General features: G+C 41.7%; 1 protein-coding gene across 2 annotated transcripts in view; it reads right to left on the bottom strand.

Annotated features, from left to right (window-relative positions):
- Positions 1-19,738, bottom strand: part of LOC149167743 (uncharacterized) — a 293,220-nt gene that overhangs the window by 241,751 nt on the left and 31,731 nt on the right. For both annotated transcript variants that reach the window (XM_089433125.1, XM_089433124.1), the window contains exon 2: positions 3,233-3,313. In XM_089433125.1, coding sequence (XP_089289251.1) covers positions 3,233-3,313 — 81 coding nt within the window. The remainder of the gene's footprint in view (positions 1-3,232; positions 3,314-19,738) is intronic.

A 19,738-nucleotide genomic window follows, 5' to 3' on the forward strand; every position in this document is an offset into this window, starting at 1 on the left:
AAGAAGATATTGATACCAAATTCTTCTTCAACCCCGGCACATACATTACATCATGAAGCACAATAGATTCTCCAGAATCCTAATGAAATTTGACAAACCCAAAACCTTTAACGAGATGAGTAGAGTTGTCTCCAAGAATAATTTTCAAATTTGACTCCCTCTCTACCAAATTAGAGAGAAATTCCTTATACCCAGAGAAATTATGAGTGGCCCCACTATCAACCAACCAACTATCCCACGAATCTGGAGGAGAGGAGCTAGTGAGAGCAGAAATAAGGATATATTCATATTGATTAGCAACATTACTTTCATACCTGGAATATCTTGACTTCTTTTGAGGACGATGATCTTCTTCATGATCACTTGGAGCATCTCTTCTTCTTCTTTCATCTCTTCCATTACGATCATTCCTTTGGTCATCTCTTCTTCTTCGATCATTGAACTTGTTATTGTTGCTTCTAATGTTGCAGCGTGGACCATTGTTCTCAGGGCAATCTCGAGCATAGTGACCATTCTTGTGACAATTGTAGCATTCAATGTGCAATGATTCTCTTTCATTCCTTTTTTAATTTCGAGGAGGAGGCTTCCTTAAATTTGATGGACCTCTTTTTCCTTTCTTCTTTTTGTTATGAGTGATGAATTCAGTGGGCTCTCCTTCTTCATGCTTTTGTATCCTGCCTCTTGATATCATCCTTGATTCTTCTTGAGTGAGCTTTCCAACGATCTCATCAAATGAAGAGAAACTATTGTTGTTTCTTATAGCAGTAATGAAGGTTGACCAAATAGGAGGGATCCCTCTAAGGGTTACAATCACTAATTCCCTGTCAGACACAGTTTCCCCAATTCTCTGCAATTGATCTTTAAGATGCGATATCCTCATAATGTATGATTGCATAGATTCTCCTTCATTCATTTTCATATCTTTGAGTTGGTCTTTCAAGGAGAGGATTTCATTCAAATTGCTGACTTCATATTCTCAAATTCTCAACATAAGCAAGTAAATTATCTTGTAAACCATCAACTATAATTTGTTTTGCTTTTAACTCACCTTTCTTGTAATTGTTCTTGGCAGCATGGGAATCATTCTCCAGAGGCTCAGGTACTGTTCCTTGAATGTATTTCAAAACATCATGATTATTAGTTATGATATCCGACCTGATCTTCCAGGCAACAAAATTAGACGAGTCACCCAACTTCTCATTTTCCTTGAAGAAAGAGAAAGACGTCTTGACTTGATTAGATAGGCTCCTTCAACTTTCCAAAGATGATTGCTTCAATTATTGTCTCCTTTTGGGCTTGTCCTTTACCTTAGCTCTGATACCATGTTAAATTTAACACTGCTCTATGTTGATTCAATTACTTTAGCCCAATTCAATTCTTTGATTAGTAATATTTCAACAATAATTAATATTTTCAATCATCAACAGTGATTGAAGATAGAACAGTAAAGGCAATGACAAAGGAGACAATTAACACATCAACAAGAGACACCATATTTTCGATCAATGACCAGGGAAAAACCAACTATGGGTAAAACCCTTTGGAATTCTTCTTCTATTAGATTGCCATAAAATGTTCGGCAGAGAGTACAATGAGCCAATACAAAATCATCCATCAAAATTAACCCAACATCAATATTTATCAGAGACAACTATTCCTGCCTGCGGCCAACTGCGGTCAAATGTCAAATTGTAACCCTAGATCCCAACTGCATGGAGGAAGAGGTATGCGTGCATTTGAGAGTTCCAACCCCATGGATGAGCTTGCATGCCTGTGGTTGTAACTGAAATTCACCTGTGTCAAGCATGCGGTTGGAAACCAAAAACCCTAAACACACGTGTGAGCTTCAGACCCTGCAATTTCGAACCTGTATGAACCAATCTCCACGACCCAGCCTCAGACTTGTGCGAACCAATCAATGAAGAAGAGAAGAAGAAGATGCTTGGTGATGTCCAAATGAGCTTGAGGTCACTTGTATTTATAGGCTTCCAAGGGTGTCCATTTTCCTGTTAAGGCCGACCTATCTTTTTGTGCACATGTGGGATTTTCTTCAAAAATACACTTTCCCTTGTCCAAATTGAGCGCTTCAATAGTCAAAATTGGTCCTCTCGAAAAGAGGAATCTAGTCCCATGGTTGGAATTTGTCACTGAGCTGCCAAATTAACATTATTTACTGCCATCTATTAGTTATGTTGAATAGAAGTTGATTTTGATTTAGCTATTATAGGTCAATGTGTATGAATTTATAATAGGATATTTCCTTGTATTCAAATATAGCTATTGAATGGGAAAGAAATTACTTATAGCTTGAGATATAATGCCTCCGTTTGGGATTATGAACTTGTAGAAATTTCATTTGCTGAGAGCATTTGCGAGAGTTGAATATATTCATTTTACAAGCAATGCATGTTTGGTTTTATCATGCTATAGCAATGCAAGCATGCATCATACTTAATACGATTGAACAGATCATATGATCATGTTTTCGTTAAATTTGTTTATTTACTTAAGGTAGTTAAAAAAGGATTTGTTTGTCTGGAATCCTTTCTTACACAGTACAAGATTACTTCGGTCCTAGGAAACTTATCAACAAATTTGTGAATGACGAAAGTCTAAAAAAATGGTTCTAAATAATCACAAGGCCCTATCAACGATGTTGAACAAACGCAGACATTTCCTTGTATTCAAATATAGCTATTGAATGGGGAAGAAATGACTTATAGTTTTGAGAAATAATGCCTCCATTTGGAATTATGAACTTGTACAAACTACAACTGTTGAGTGCAGTTGCAAGAGTTGAATATATCCTTTTACAAGCAATGCTCATTTGCTTTTATTATATAGGGATGCATGCATCATACTTAACACTTCTGAATGGATCATATAACATTTTTTTGAAATTTGTTTACTTACATAAAGTAGTTAAAACAAGATTGCTTTGTCTTGATTTCTTCCCTACACTTCGCAAGATTGCTACTATCCTAGGATCTTATCCACAACTTTGTGAATGATAACAAAGTCTAAAAGAATGGTTCTAAACAATCATTAAGCCATATCAACTATATCGTATCGAACTATGATGAGCTGAAAATAATATTATTTCTGAACAATGTTTTATAAAATCAATTGAATATTCCAAACAAAATGGACAAATGTTGTTCTATATACATATAGAATGTTAGAAGTCAAAGAATATGGAACAATGTGCATGATTGTTTGCCCAATTACTTACTTGACATAATTCCTGCAAAAAAATTCTCTCCATTTCTCCAGAAAGCAAGCTTGGCCTAATCTCTACCACTTCGACAGTCCACTACAAACTTTAAAAGTAAGAATTAGATTTCAATATTATAAACCACCATATAAAAATTTCAAATCATTCAAACAGAAACAACATAAAAAGTGAGAACAGGATTCAATAAAATAACTAAAAGACCAATTCAATTTCAACCTAAACATGCATGTACAAAAATAAGTAAAGGCACAAAAGAACGAAATGGCATTTCGAATTTGGAGCAATAACACTCAAAATAAATATTAATGTTAGTAGTTAGTTAGTGTTACAAAACAATGGACAAATTTCCCACCATATATTGCAAATTTGCACTATTACCCACCAAAAGTGGGTAACCCCTAGGAAAAAACTTTTATCCTATTCATCTCTTCCAGTTGGCAGCCAGCAGCCCCTGATAGCCACCAAATAGCCAATGTGATATGCCATTCATATCTCTGCCACCTGCATCAGTCATATGTTTCCTCGCCCATTTGCCAAGAGCACATGTTGGAAGATGGGCATCCGACCCAACAGGTACTTTATTCATTTTGCATTTGGGTGCTTATGCTTGTTTGTATTTGGACATTTGAAATCGATTATGGGGAGACCTGGTAGAAGGAAGGGCTTTGACCATTGTCTTGTTCTCTCACCATAAATGGGAGGTTAATTTTCAACCCTAGTTTAGTGTGACCTCCCCTAATGGCCCATGGATTTAGGAAGGACACTACTTGAGATAGAATGGTCCCATCTCTCCCTTTCCATACTTACCACTTTCCATCTCACATCATAAGCCCTACACTCCACCCCCATCCTTCAGGTTTAACTGACAATTAGTTCACTGGGATTTGGCACTCATATATCCTCATACCTAGGTTGGGCCTTGAAATTTGCCCCAGGGGGTTGATGCAACTAGAAAAAAAGTAAAGAGCATATAATGGCCACAAGCAGAACAAAAGAAAGAAAATTATAAAAATGTAAAAGATGGTTGGGACTTACAAATTAGCACAGGGGCAAAATGCAAGCATGAGCTCAACCTCCATATTATGGCCATCACCTAGCTCTTGGGCCAATGTTTCCCTGCCACGTCATGGAAAAGAAACCCTTGCATGTCCCAACTCCTGGTGGGCAATGAAATTCCCCACCACTAATGGGGTAATAACTACTCTACATCATAGAAAGCATGCTCTCTTTCCTTGGAGCTTCGTGCAGTAATACAAAGAAAAATCAAGGAAGAGTGAAAGGCCATTATAGGGGTGAAAAAAAAAAGCTGAGGTAACTCAAACATCCATGATTTCTCCCTCCTCACATCTATACACCCAGGATGTGGAGCTTCCTTCATGTTGATCGCTTTGACCATGGCACTTAACCATGAAGTCTTCTCCCCTTTGTTCCATCACTATTCACATGGCACCTATAGATTAAAGGGTGGACCAAGTGTTGATTTGGGGTAGCATCGAATGTGCTCTAGCCACAAAAATTGGTGCAGAGACTAAAACACATGAGATCTCCAATACCCAGAAATGGTTTGGGCAGTTTCTAAACAGTTTGGGAGACATTAAAATAATTAATATTTTTAATGGAGTCCCTAAAGTCTAAACTTAGGAAAAATAAAATATTAATGTGTATTAATATAAAACTATGTTAGAAGCGTCCAAAAGTCATGGATCAAGCCTGAGTTAATCTTAGCCGTTGATTAGGGACTTAATCTCGAACGAGAAAAGTATATAAAGAGGCTTGAAGGTCACTTGGAGAACACACCAGAGTGATCAGTCATTCTATTCTCTAGAGCGGGGTTTGCTAACAGAGATAGGATTAATGAGCCGCAGCGAAGGGCAGTGAATACAGAAGCAGAGAGGCAGAGAGGGTACCGGGAGAATCAGCGCAGAAGCCGAGAGAGGGACGCAGAGCCAACTAGAGGCCACACAGAGCCAGCTAGGGCCCACGCAGAGGCAGTCAGGCATTGTGCAGTGCCTCAGAGAGCCAGCATGGGTGATGCAAAGGCTCTAGAGGCTGACGCAGTGCCTCCAGAGGCTGACGCAAGGGTTATTGGGCTAACGCAGGGCCAGAAAGGGTTGACGCAGTCCCTAGAGGCAGACGCTAGGGTTTTCGTGGGGCAAATTGGAGCTGGGAGCTGTCGGAGTGTTTATCCGGGGTTTCAGCCGAAATATCTGCTTCCGAGTAGAGAGGTACTACTACCGAGATTGTATTCAGAAACTGCATAATAATAAAACCCTCAGATAGCTGCATCGTTTTTCCCGCATTGGATTTTTCCGGGGACATTGGTCCAAAAACAACGGTGTCACTTGTGTGCCTGTTTCGTTTCCTTCAATTGATGATCTTTAATGTGTTGAGCATGTACTTGTATTTATTTTCAGTATTTACATGGTAAATAAATTGTTAATTAATCATAAATAAATCAGAAAGTACATGAAAGGTTTCTAACAGTTAGACTTAGAAATTCCAACATGGTATCAAAGCGTGGTTGCAGATCACAGGAGAACTGAGGACATCAGTCGAGCAAAGCAGCAGCAGCAGAAAACAGTTGTCTCGAGTGACAAAAGTTGTTCCTAGCAGAGAAGCAGCAAGGAAGGGGTGACGCAGTGCCTGCATCATCAAGTTTGAGTCGGGAAGAGGATCAACGCAGTGGCAGAGGGAAGCAAACTCGACCTACGCAGTGCTTGGTCATCTTTCTCAGTCAGGAAGGATTGACACCCGTGGCCAGGAGGTGCGAATTTTGCTGGTGTCAGGATTGCGCAGAGCCTAGAAGCTCTAACCTTCAGTTTGCTGGGGCTTAGGAGGTTGTGGGTAAGTTGCAGAGTGAAGTTGGTGGGGTACTGTAGTCAGAACAGTACCTAACAAGGCAAGACCAAGGAGGAGGGAGTTGCTACCGAGGATTTCTAGCCAAGAAATCCGGATCAGTGAGGATCGGAGTGGGGGCATCTCGACATTGGCAGAGGGGTTTCCAGGAGGGAAATTGAGGCTCAGAGGGAGTCACACCGAGAACTTCCAGAAGGGAAGTAGAGGAGCAGCGAGATGGCAGTGAACGGGGTAAGAGACCAGGACAGACTGGATGGAGCCTCAAACTTCGTAGTCTGGAAGGCCAGAATCTTATCCGTTCTAGACAGGAACTGTCTCAAGCAATTCACCTTGAGGACAATAGCGGTCCCAGTTGACCCAACTGATAACGATAAGTACGAGGATGCAATGGCAAGGGCCAAGAGCATCATCCTTGACGAGGTCAAGGACCATGTAGTACCACACATTGCCGAGAAGAATACGGCAAATGAGATGTGGGAGGCCCTAAAGAAGTTGTATCAGCATACTTCCGTGCAGAGGAAGATGCTACTAGAAAATCAACTGCAGTCATACCAGATGCAAAAGGGAGAACAGATCGACCCCTTCCTCGGTCGATTGAAGGAGATCCAAGATCAGCTGACTTCCATAGGATCCACGCTGGAAAAAGAATTAATGGTGAGAACAGCCCTGAACAGAGTCTCAGAAGACTGGGAGGTGTTTGTCCAGAGCATATTGGGCAGGGCAACCCTTCCAGATTGGGAGGAAATGTGGGCGACTCTTCGCCAATAAGAGATCATAAGACTAAGCAAGGCAGGAAGCGATGGCAAGGGGATCAAAATCAAGAAGGAGGAAGAGGAGGATGTTGCCCTAGCATCTGAGGGAAAGCAGGAGAAACGGAAGAAGAAGGACCTCTCCAAGGTCAAATGCTTCAACTATGGGGAACTGGGTCACTATGCGAGCCAGTGTCCGAGGAAGAAGAGCAAGGGAGAGGCTTCCGAGACCAAGGCTGCACCAACAAGGGCAGAGAAGGAATTGGAGACAGATGATGACTGTGCCATGAGTGCTCACATGCCACTTGAGCGGAAGTGGGGAGACATCGAGCTGTAGTCAGACGAACTACAGGCGATGAGGGGCAAGATCCTCGAGGTACCCAACCTCTTGGATTATACCTTGCTACAGGAGCCCTAAAGAGGAGTAGCAGGACTGGCAGATGTCAGTAGAGACAAATGCAGATGAAGCAACAGAGGGAGCTACAGTGCAGGATTCCCAGGACAGCACGAGGCTAGCAAGTTGCAACAGTGCGAGAGGCATGGGAGTGTTGCACCAATGCAGGATGGCACAGAAGGGTGTGCAACGATGCGAGATGCACAAAGTTGTTGCAGCAGGGTAGAGGTCAGAGAGGGAGCACTTGTCAGTGATAGAGGGAGCTTCAGCATCGGGAATGTTTCTAACCTGACAGAGATGTCAGAGTTGGGAGATCAGTTACTTACTTCTCAGTAACTGAGTTGCAGTGCAGCAGTTAGCAGTGGCAGTGCTATGGGCAGCACGATGCAGCATGATGAGAGGGGTTGCAGTGCAGATGCAACGGTGCAAAAGATGTTGGGCAACAGGCCTAGCATCAACACAAGGACCGATGTCGGATGATCAGGGTGATGCTCAGTGAGGAGTATTACTAGAGCACAGTCCTCGCTAAGAGGGAGTGTTGATTTGGGGTAGCATCAGATGTGCTCTAACCACGAAAATTGGTGGAAAGGCTAAAGCACATGAGATCTCCAATAACCAGAAATGGTTTGGGCAGATTCTAAACAGTATGGGAGATATTAAAATAATTAATATTTTTAAAGGAGTCCCTAAAGTCTAAACTTAGGGAAAATAAAATATTAATGCGTATTAGTATAAAACTGTGTTAGAAGGGTCCAAAAGTCATGGATCAAGCCAGAGTTAATCTTAGTTGTTGATTAGGGACTTAATCTCGGTCATTGATTTGTCAACGAGAAAAGTATATAAGGAGGCTTGCGGGTCACTTGGAGAACACACCAAAGTGATCAGTCATTCTATTCTATAGAGCAGGGTTTGCTAAGAGAGATAGAATCAGTGATCAACAGCGAGGGGCAGTGAATATAGAAGCAAAGAGGCAGAGAGGGTACCAGGAGAATCAGCGCAGAAGCCTGGAGAGAGGGACGCAGAGCCAGCTAGAGGCCACGCAAAGCCAGCTAGGGGCCACGCAGAGGCAGCCAAGAGCTGCGTAGTGCCTCAAAGAGCTGGCGTGGGTGAAGCAGAGGCTCTAGAGACTGACATAGTGCCTCCAGAGGCTAACGCAAGGGTTATTGGGCTGACGTTGGGTTGACGCAGGGCCATGAAGGGCTGACGCAATCCCTAGAGGCAGACGTTGGGGTTTTCGTGGGGGAGATTGGAGCTAGGAGTTGTCGGAGTGTTTATCCGAGGTTTCAGCCGGAATATCTACTTCCAAGTAGAGAGGTACCACTGCCAAGATTATTCTCTGTTGGGTGAGCCGGTTTTGGCACCCAGATTGTATTCAGAAACTGCATAACAATACAACCCTCAGATAGTTGCACCGGTTTTCCCGCATTGGGTTTTTCTGGGGACATTGGTCCAAAAACAACGGCGTCACTTGTGTGCTTGTTTTGCTTCCTTCAGTTGATGATCTGTAATGTGTTGAGCATGTACTTGTATTTATTTTCAGTATTTACATGGTAAATAACTTGTTAATTAATTAGAACAAGTAGGTACAAATAAATCAGAAAGTACATGAAGGGTTTCTAACAGTTAGACTTAGAAATTCCAACACCAAGAACATGTCTTTCCCCTTAGGGAATGGAAACACCTAATAGGATCATCTATTAACGACTCCTACCTAGCGAGGTAACACCATTACAATATTAAAGCCCCAAATTTGGAAGGGAAGCCTTATAAGAAATGTCAATTTTCCCATGACTTTCAAGATTGGTCCACTTAGATGCAAAAATGATTATATGTACCTAATGGTGAAGTTGCAACACTGGATATTGTGTGTGATTAACATGTGGTTTCATAATGGGTTGGGCAACTTAATTGGGGCCCAAGTCCACCAGAGGAGCATATTGACACCCACAAGTGATGCGTTGAGAGCCATGGGACTTCGAACAGTTGTAGAGCATCATTTGTATCCATGGGAACCTTCAACACCCATAGAGCTCTTGCACTTTGACCTATATCATTTATGGGATGATGCACCTGGACCAGCATGCCCCCAGCCAGCTTAGCAGTACTACAAGGTCAAGTAGTTGATTCAGGGCCCAGATGAGGTTTGTCTCATACCTTGAGACATGGGAGGGCTAGCACCATCTTCAATGCCCTCAACATTGGAGCAGAATCAGGCATTCACACCACCAAGAGACCCATGAGACCCATTTTTGTGCCCCAAACCCAAAATTGGGGTCCACAAGATGATTATGACAAAGATCTAGGGGCCAACCCCTAGATAGTGATTTTAAAGGGCTTCTACACTTGTTTTGGCACCATTTTCCCTCAACACTAGCCCTAGAAGGGCCTACGCTTGCATGACACCAGCACGTTACTCTATTTCGACTCACACATGTGGAGGATTTTTATGTTTTCACATTAGCTACTAGGTCAGCTTGTGACCTAGCTTGTTTTAGCACATTATTTTATAATTCTTAGGGGGCTAATAGGTTAAATTAGTATTTGATCTCCTCATATAAGTAGAGGAGACTCTCATTATAACTTCTCATGATCACACACTTGGAGATTTCAGCCCCTCTCTCTCTTTTGAGAAATTTCGGCCCTCTTTTCTTGTGGTAGAGATTGGATCTATAGATGCACTTTGATATTTGGAGTTGATTTTGGTTGTCTTTGGAACTATTCTTTGGACAAATGGATGGAATATTTGCATGTTATCTTGTAAGTATACCTGATTGTTGAATATCTATTTTGTTCATGTCTAATGTATGGAATAATGTTGATTATAAGTTATGTTAATTGTGCCTTAATTTGTTGAAGCTACATTTAATGCTATCTTGATGATCTATTGCATGCATTACTTATATAGCAAGTGAATGAATTGTTCTATTGGTGAACTCTTGGTAGCTCTCCCATGAATAATCCATTATCCATTGCACAGGTAATTTTTGAAATTTTGGTTGCTAGGGCATCAAAATCTCGACCTCCTACGAAACTTATTGGTTGACCTATCACATTATTGACTCCACTCACCCAAGAATAAGGCACTGGCCCTCCTTTGTTGGTGATCACTTTTAACTTTTATCCATAAATCTTCTCTTTTCTCTTTTCCCTAATTCGGCCCCTTTAAGAACAAGCCACCAAGCTAGGGCTTGGTCTGAATTCCAAGAGGATAGTGGTTGCCACAAAATCCCTCCTTTTGGTAGGCATTCACTTCAATTTCATCCATAAATTTCTTTGCCCTAGTTACTAGCCCTAAGCTAACCCTAGTTTTGGATTTAGCTTCAACTTGGGGGCTTCTTAAGGGTTTCATGTGCCTTGTTCTTGTTGAAGATCATTGTTAGAAACTCTTTCTCCTCACCTGGACCTTTAGCCACCCCAACTATCAACTCATTGATCAAGCCCTAGGTCTTGGTTTGCTTTTATTTGGTCTCTCTAAGGAAAGTGCATTTCCTCCTCTTGGAGCCTTGAGCCTAAGATTGTGTCTTTCCATTGTAGATCTCTTTGTCTCATCTTACACCTCAAACCTAGAATACCTATTAGGTGACCTTCCACATACCGAGACTCCTCCCATCAGTGAAAATCCATAAAGAGCAAGGGGTTTTAGCTGTGGTGATAGTGTACCATTACCCCATTGGTATCTCTTGGTCTAGTTTAAGCCTAATAGGGTGTCCTTCTCCTAGGCCTGCTAGATTTTGCAGCAACATGCACAACATCACATAAACATCGACAAAGGATTAATCATAGAGAAACCCTCATGGGGCAGAAAACTCCACTCTAGGCAATTTTGTTTTATTTTCATGAGTTCCATGGTGTGTTATAATGGGGTGCTAAATCCCTTTATACAATGATTAGCTCAGCATAACTAGTACATTAATTACGGACCATTAGATTGCTTTTCTAACCACCATACTAATAAGGGGTCACTAAAGCCACCTTTTTATGAAAATTCCTATACACGAAGAACCCCTACTACAACAAAACTAAATTTTATGAAAAATAATGAAGTAAATTACTTCTGCAGCCTACACCAATTTAATTTGATTACATGAAACAAGGAAATGAGCAAAGAACAAGATAGATAGGACACCGTTATTTTTGGACAAAATAGTCCCCAAAAAATCCCAATGCAGGAAACCGGTGCAGCAACTCTAAGGGCTTTATATTATTAAGCAATAGTTCTGAATACAATGTTCGATGCCCTCCTGGCAATCTAGTTACAGAGAAAAATATAATGGCAGAAAACTGATTGAAATTACCTCACTTCACCCAGCAGTTTCCAGCTGATTTGGCAGAAAACTGAAAAACCCCCGGCTATCTCTACGCTTGCCCTGCGTAGGCCTTGCGTCAGCCCTGCACTGTCTCTTCTGCCTCTTGGAGCTTCTATGTCAACCTCTCCCAACTATTCTGGTAGCTCCCCGGCAGTTCTGGATTTCTGCGTGTAGGTAGCTTCCCTTCTACGCTGGCCCTTTTGGCTCCGCGTCAAGCCTACGTGGGCCTAGACTAGCCCAGCGTCAGTCCCTCTAGGTGTTGTGTTGCCTCCACTGGTGGCTCTCTGCCTCTCTGCCCAGTATTCCCGAACTATCGTTGCCCCTTTGCTGCAGAATGATCACTTAGTTCAAATTTCTCAGCTTCCAAGCCCCAGAAATTTCGAACTCTAGATCAATTCATTCTCTCGGTGTTTTCTGAATGAACCCTAAGCCTCCTTCTTATACTTTTCTCATTGAGACTTCAACGGTCGAGATTAAGTCTCTAATCAACGGCTAAGATTAAAAACTTGGCTTGATCCGCTTTCTAGAACATTCTCACCCATATTGTGATTAATACCTATTAATACTTTAATTTTCCTAAGTTTAGACTTAGGAACCCCATTAAAAATATTAATTATTTTAATAAGATACAATCCGGGTGGAATTTCACCAAACGGTTTATGGGTTCTTTAGAACTCATGTGCCTTAGCCTCTCCACCAATTTTCATGGCTAGAGCACATCCGATGCTACCAAAAACTAACACTCCCTCTTAGCGAGGAATGTGCTCTAGCAATAATGTCCAACTGCATGTTGCTCTGTCTCTGAAGCATCCCCTTTCCGCATTGTTGTTGCCATCAACGTTGTGCTACTGCTGCCCATGAAACTGCCACTACCACTGCTACATCTGTACTACAACTCCCTCTCAAATGTCGCATCTGCTATGATGCTAGCACTGCCACTGCTAACACTGCATTCGTACTGCAACTCAGTTGTTGAGAGAAGCAACTAAAAAACACCCAAAATTACTGAACTAATTGTGTTCAACATAATACCATGTGAATGTTAGAATCTGACTGCTACTAGTCTCCGACCCTCTGAATCTTCTGCGCTGTTGCTAACTTCTGCACTGTTGCCAACCTTGCTCTGTGCTGATCAGTCTCTAGTCTCCAGCGACTGCATTTGTCTCTCCAACCAGCCCACTGCATCATCTGACACTAAGTCCATCTCGCTAATATTGAATCTCAGACTCCCGTAGCAAGGAATTGATCCAAGAGGTGGGTTCCTCAAGGATCCTGCCCAGATGTAGTCCTCCCGACTGTAATTCTATATCACCCCATTTCCCTCCTAGAGATGCGTGGGCACTCATGGAAAACTCATCTTCGTCAACTTTTGCTAGAGCAGCCTTAGGATCATGTTTCTCAACCCTATCCTTTTGCTTCAAAGGACACTGGGATGCCAAGTGGCCCATCTCGCCACATCTGAAACATTTCACCTTTGAAATGTCCTTCTTCCGCTTTTGCTTCTGTTGTCCCTTCGATGCTAGAGCTGCATTCTCCTCCTCCTCCTTGGTCTTCGTGCCACTCCCACTGCTGCCATTGAGGTTGACTTTAACCAAATCCCTCAATTCTTCCTGTTGAAGGATTGCCCGCATCTCCTTCCATGAAGGTAGTCTTTCCCTGCCCAATATACTTTGGACGAAGACTGCCATTCATCTGAGACTCAATTCAGGGTCGTCCTTACCATCGCGGTAAACTGAGGAGTAGACCCCACTGCAGCAAGCTGGTCTCTGGTGTCCTGAAGACGTTGAAGATAGGAGTTAACCCCTTCTCCCTTCTGCATCAATGTCCGCTGCAACTTTTGTTCTAAGTACATCTTCCGTTGTTCGGAAGAACCTTCATACAGTGAAGACAAAGCTTCCCACATTTCTTGGGCTATATCTTTTCCCTGCAAGTGTGAGACCACATGATCTCGAACTCCATCAAGTATGTACCTCTTCGCCTTTGCCTACTCGGCCTTGTACTTCTTCTTCTGATCATTGTCTGCGGGAACAGCCACAACACTCTTGACATAAGCTTCGAGATCATACTCCTCCAGAACAGCTAAGATTCTGGTCTTCCATATGACATAGTTGGAAGCTCCTTCCAACTTGTTCTAGTCTCTGAACCCATGTGATGCCATCTCACCCAAAATGTCGAATTGACTCCTCTAGTCACTACGCAGCACTGGTCTGTTGTCCGACAAGTGAAAAATTCGAAATTTTGGCGAGAAAAGTCTTCTAAGGAGAAAATTCCCCTTCTATGTGTCTTCGCTCTTTTCCAACGGATTTCTGCCCCGGCAGAAACTGCGTCCTTCAAGCACTGCGCTAAGGCTCTGTGTCACTCCCTCTGCCTCTGCGAGATAACGAACTAGAAATCGTATCTCTGTAGACTCTCTCAAAGAGAGATTTCCTCGAAATCTCTGCTTTCCTGGCAAGGACTGCGCAATCCCTTCAAGGGGATTCAAATTGCTACCAAATGCAGTTATTGGCCTCTCTGCTCAGCGTTGGATCTACTCTTCCTGTTTCAAAATCAATGCTCTGATACCATGTGAAAATTCCTATACTCAAGGAACCCCTATTGCAACAAAACTGAATTTACTTCTCCTACTTGATTTTAATATACATTATCAAGTTATTTTCTGAAAAACACTGAAGTAAATTACTTCTGCAGCCTACACCAATTTAATTTGATTACATGAAACAAGAAACTGAGCAAAGAACAAGATACATAGGACACTATTATTTTTGGACAAAATAGTCCCCGGAAAAACCCAATGCGGGAAAACCGGTGCAGCAGCTCTAAGGGTTTTATATTATTAAGCAGTAGTTCTAAATACAATGTTGGATGCCCTCCCGACAATCCAGTTATAGAGAAAAATATAATGGCGGAAAACTGAGTGAGATTACCTCACTTCACCCGGCAGTTTCCGGCTGATCTGACGGCGGAACTGGCAAACCCCCGGCCATCTCTGCGCTGGCCCCTGTGTCAGCGTCAGAGGCTCTGCGTCAGCGCTACGTTGTCTCTTCTACCTCTTGGAGTTTCTGCGTCAACCTCTCCCGGCTGTTCTGGCAGCTCCCCGACAATTCCAAATTTCTGCGTGAAGGCAGCTTCCCTTCTACGCTAGCCCTTCTGGCTCTACATCAAGCCTACGTGGGTCCAGACTGGCCCAGCGTCAGTCCCTCTAGGTGCTGTGTTGCCTCCACTGTTTGATCTCAGCCTCTCTATCCACTATTCCCGAACTATCCCTACCCCTTTGCTGCAAAATGATCACTTAGTTCGAATTTCTCAGCTTCCAAGCCCCATAAATTTCGAACACTAGATCAATTCATTTTCTTAGTATGTTTCTGAATGAACCCCAAGCCTCCTTCTTATACTTTTCTCGTTGAGACTTCAACGGCCGAAATTAAATCTCTAATCAACGGCTAAGATTAAAAACTTGACTTGATCCTCTTTCTAGAACATTCTCACCCATATTTTGATTAATACCTATTAATACTTTAATTTTCCTAAGTTTAGACTTAGGAACCCCATTAAAAATATTAATTATTTTAATAAAATACAATCCGGGTGGAATTTCACCAAACGGTTTTTGGGTTCTTTAGAACTCATGTGTCTTAGCATCTCCAACAATTTTCATGGCTAAAGCACATCCGATGCTACCAAAAACTAACACTTTTAACCACCACATTTAGATAGACCATTAGGTGTTATACGTCAATCACACTTAATGTCCACTAAAAGTCAAGATTAGCTAATGTATCACCAAGTTGCCAACATTACCCCTTAAGATCAACTTAGGGACATAGATAATGAAAGATGGCATAAAGGATATTTGACCAAGTGAAAATTACATCTCGATATCCCCTTTAATTCACTTGGGAAAAATGTGGTAAACAATAAAAATTGGCCAAATAAATATTCTGCCATAATGTTTAGTTGGGTAGGGATAAAATAATGAGCAACATTGACAATAATAACTTGTGAAAAGTTATTTTTGGGATTAACTATATAAACTAAATCATTCATGCATGACCCATATCCCATGAGCATTAGTCATAATGACTAATGACCAATTTCTCATGAGCTTGAATAGCTCCACAGGGGTTAAGAAGTGGGATTGAAACTTTGTTGCCAACCTCACGATAAAATCGGCAAATCATGAGTTTTTCAACTTGCCGATTTTATCAGCTGATTTTTTTGCGAGCTTTTCAAATTCCAAAAACTCGCGATTTGATCCAAAAAATCGCATGCTTTTTCCAGGCCGCATGTAAGTTAGGAAAAATCAGATTTTTTCAGTCATTTGCACTCAATGCTCAATGATTCGACTCTGTGGTGAAAGGAGGAGTTTGTCATTGCCAACCCCTCAGCTATCTCATCTTTTTTTGTTCCTAGAACCATGCCTAGTGCACAACATAGGATCAAATCGACACTTAAAAAAAGGCTAAAGGAAGAAGTGCTAGGTTATTTATGACTGATTTTAATATATCAGCGTTGTTATTCTTGTATTAATTATAAAATGGTGGTGTTGTCATAAAATACTTCCTTAAGTATTAATCTGGGCATTGTCTACTCATTAGAAACAACACGCAAAGAGATTACAACTACAACAGTATTCCATGACACCGTTTGATAAAAGATATCACTAGTAAACAAACACATTTCTGAAAAATACAGTGGGCAATCACCTTCATCAAATAGTTTGACCGAAGACTTCACTGGAAAACTATACATGCCTTGAAAAATGCAGCAACCATTTTGGGCTTTTCCCAAGGAGGAACATTACAAAGGGTGTTGGGAATACTTTGTTGAGAGGCATGGTCTCCCTCAGCAGTCTTTCTATTGAAGGACCTGTCCTTATTGAATTGATTTTTACAAGGAAAATTAGGCCTAGATCCCCTCTCCCTCTCTATCATGGACATCCTAATCATGAGAGTCTTTTGACCTTGAATTATTTCATTGGTGAACTTATCAAACTTTTGAGCAAAGGCTTGCATAACCAGGTCAACCTGAGAGCTAGATTGTGTCTTAGAATCAATCCTGGCCCTATGATAATTAAACAGATCAATTTTTGCAGCATTCAAATTTTGCTCAACCTCAGCAGCGACGTTCTTAGTTTCTGCCAAGTTATTGGGGTTCTTATCCCTAAGGGCATACAAATGTCCATGGAGCGATCAAATGGATCTATCAAGAATGGCATCATCAAAAGGTTTAAATCTATCAGGGATCTCTCTAAGGAGGTTATCTAACCTTTGAGTGAATTCCTTGACAGTTTCCTTCTCAGTCTTGGGTGCTGCAAAGAATCTCTCAAGGAGAAGACCTCCATTCAATGTTGAAGCCCACCTCTTCTTGAATGCATCGTGAAAGGTGTCCCAATTAGGAATGCTCCCTTGTGGTAAGCTAAGATACCAATCTCTAGCATTTCCATCAAATAAGAGGGCAAACATCATCATGACAATGTCATCTTGCATTATAAGCCTAACACTCACTGCCCAATAGAAATCATGTATATGTTTTTCAGTGCCATTGAATTCAGGCTTGAAGGCAGCAATAATCCAGTGTCTATCCATTGTTATGGCAGGGGTAGTATTAACAGCAAAGAGTTGTCTAACCACTGGACTATTTTGATTAAAGGGGGAAGTAGAAGCCTCAATAGTCTTCTTGGTAGATTTTCTATTTCTTGGAGCTATGGTCCTGTCGGAAGAACTACTAGGGGATTGGCTACAGTTTGATTGTGGAGTCACCAGAAGAGGATCTATCTTGTCGTTTAAGATATTCTCTTCAAATCGATGTAGAAAATCCACGAAATTCTGCAATTGCTCATATGAACAATCTGAAATATAATTTCTTTTCATATAGACAGTGAACACAGAACTTCTTTACTAAAATTTGCAGCGGAATGGGAATAGAAATAAATCACAGTCGCATAGTAGCAAAACACAATTTTTTTTTTCTAGGGGACCCAACTGGGAAAACACTCTGCTTGATTATTGATAGAAACTGAGCAATAGATCTCTTACAAATACAACTTGTTTCAATCTGAAAACAACATTGTTTTCCTGCCTGAACCAGGCTTGAAACCCTTGCAAGATTGTCAATCCCTGCCTCCTAAATTTATGCGCACCATTGAGCCCTATTTCCTTGCGCTTGAGCTCCTAAATCCTAGCGCAATAGGCCTCCTAATAAGTAGGGATTCTCCCTATTTCTGTGCGCACTCTCCAAGGAAATTTGCTCTCTATCAAACTCACACAAGCACCAACCTGTGCTCTCTACTGCCTTGTCTCATCAACTCGTGCTCACAAGACAATGGAATCAAATTGTGCTTTCGTTCCTCCTTTTAAAGTAATTTGAATGGCTATGTTTAGTGAGTTTCTAATTAAGGAGTTTGCTTTTGTGATTGCTTGACTTAGCATGAGTTAACTACTCATGCAACTCGTCCTATCTCAAACCAAGAACTTGAGATTCAGTCACTTGTTCTTTTCCCAAATTAACTCACACTAAAAGTCAAGAAACTCGGCCTTCTATTGAAATCTCTAAGTCTAACCCGTTAGAAATTTTCTTGCACTATTTGGTTTATTTCGCCTACTTGTTTAATTACTAGCAAGTTATTTAACCATATAAACACTAAAATAAACAGAAATGCAATCTCGACCATCTACAAATCATCAACTGAAAGAAATAGACAAACACACAAGGGACACCGTTATTTTTGGACAATCGTCCACGGAAAAACCCAACTTGGGAAAACCCGTGCACGGTTTTGAGGGTTTTATTATTAAGCAACTTTTCTTGAGTACAACTGGGTGCCAAACTGGCTTACCTGACAGAGAAATCAATTTGGCAGTAATACCTCTCTTCGGAAGCAGATATTCTGAAAGTCTACTCGATGAAACTCTCTCCAGCACCTCTCTGAGGCTCAGCGTCAGCCCTCATGGCCTCTGCGTTAGCTTGAAACTCTCTGCGCCAGCCCTCTAAGGCTCTGTGCAGCCTCTCTGGCCCTCTGCGTCACTCGCGCAGGCCCTCTGGGCCTTTGCGTGGCTCCTTCTGGCTCTGTGTCTGCCTCTCTGCCTCTGAGCTGGTCTTCCGGCACTATCTCTACCTCTATGCTATGCACTCACTGCTCCTCGTTGCAACTCTGATCACTAGTTCGATTTCTCTTAACAAACCCCGCTCTAGAAAATCGAACTGACTAATCACTCTAGTGCATCTCCAACTGACCCTCAAGCCTCCCCTTATACTTTTTATGTTGAGTCTTCAACGGCCGAGATTACATCTCTAATCAACGACTAAGATTAGATTCGGCTTGATCCATGTCATTTAGAACCTTCTAACCCAGTTTATATGAATACCCATTAATATTTTTATTTTCCTAAGTTTAGACTTAGGAACCCATTAAAAATATTAATTATTTTAATATCTCCTTCACCGGGCAGAATTTTCCAAACATCCGATGCTACCCCCAATCAACACCTTCCACTTTAGCACATTAGTTAATTGCTTCAAAACCCATCCTAACTTTTAGAAACTCACCCTAAATTATAGGAACTCATCCTAACTTATAGGAAATTCGAGCATGCCAAGGAGAAACTCGTTGTGGTTCCTTTAATTAAGGCACAAATCAAGGAACCCATTCTCGCTATTATTTTCAACACCCCCTCTTAGCGAGGAAGGTGTTCCTGGAAGAACCTCGTCCACTTGGATCTGTCTCCAACACTACCATGTCCTCCGCTGCTACAGCTACTCCCTTTGAACTAAAATGCTTCCCTGCTTTTTTCTGTGGAACCTCCTTTGAAGACCTGTTCTTTCCAACCATGCTCTACAAGTCCACCACATTAGTCATAAGTGCCATGTACCCTGTGTACCTCTATGGTTGCTTCTTTTGGCTGAAGTTGATACTAGAAGATCCAACTCTTTCCTAATCTCCCTTAAACAACTCCTTTGCCCACGTGTTTCTCACCATCTGTGTAGTCACTCCATGTGTCTACGTGGGCCCCTCCTCTACGTGGTTCTTTGGCCCCCCTTGGCTCACCTTTTAAGTTACAACGTTGTGCTACTAGGGAGTGTCTTTATTGATGAATTGAGTATGTCCCCCCTCTCCTCACCTTTTTATTTATAAACAACTATACAAGGCAAAATTGAGCAAAATCGAATATTCCAATTAGCCATGGCTAATTAGGAATAT

Source organism: Pinus tabuliformis, chromosome 5_1 (genome assembly GCF_031772625.1).
Source record: "Pinus tabuliformis cultivar Carrire ecotype Pingquan chromosome 5_1, CPIR1, whole genome shotgun sequence".
NCBI classification, from domain to species: domain Eukaryota; kingdom Viridiplantae; phylum Streptophyta; class Pinopsida; order Pinales; family Pinaceae; genus Pinus; species Pinus tabuliformis.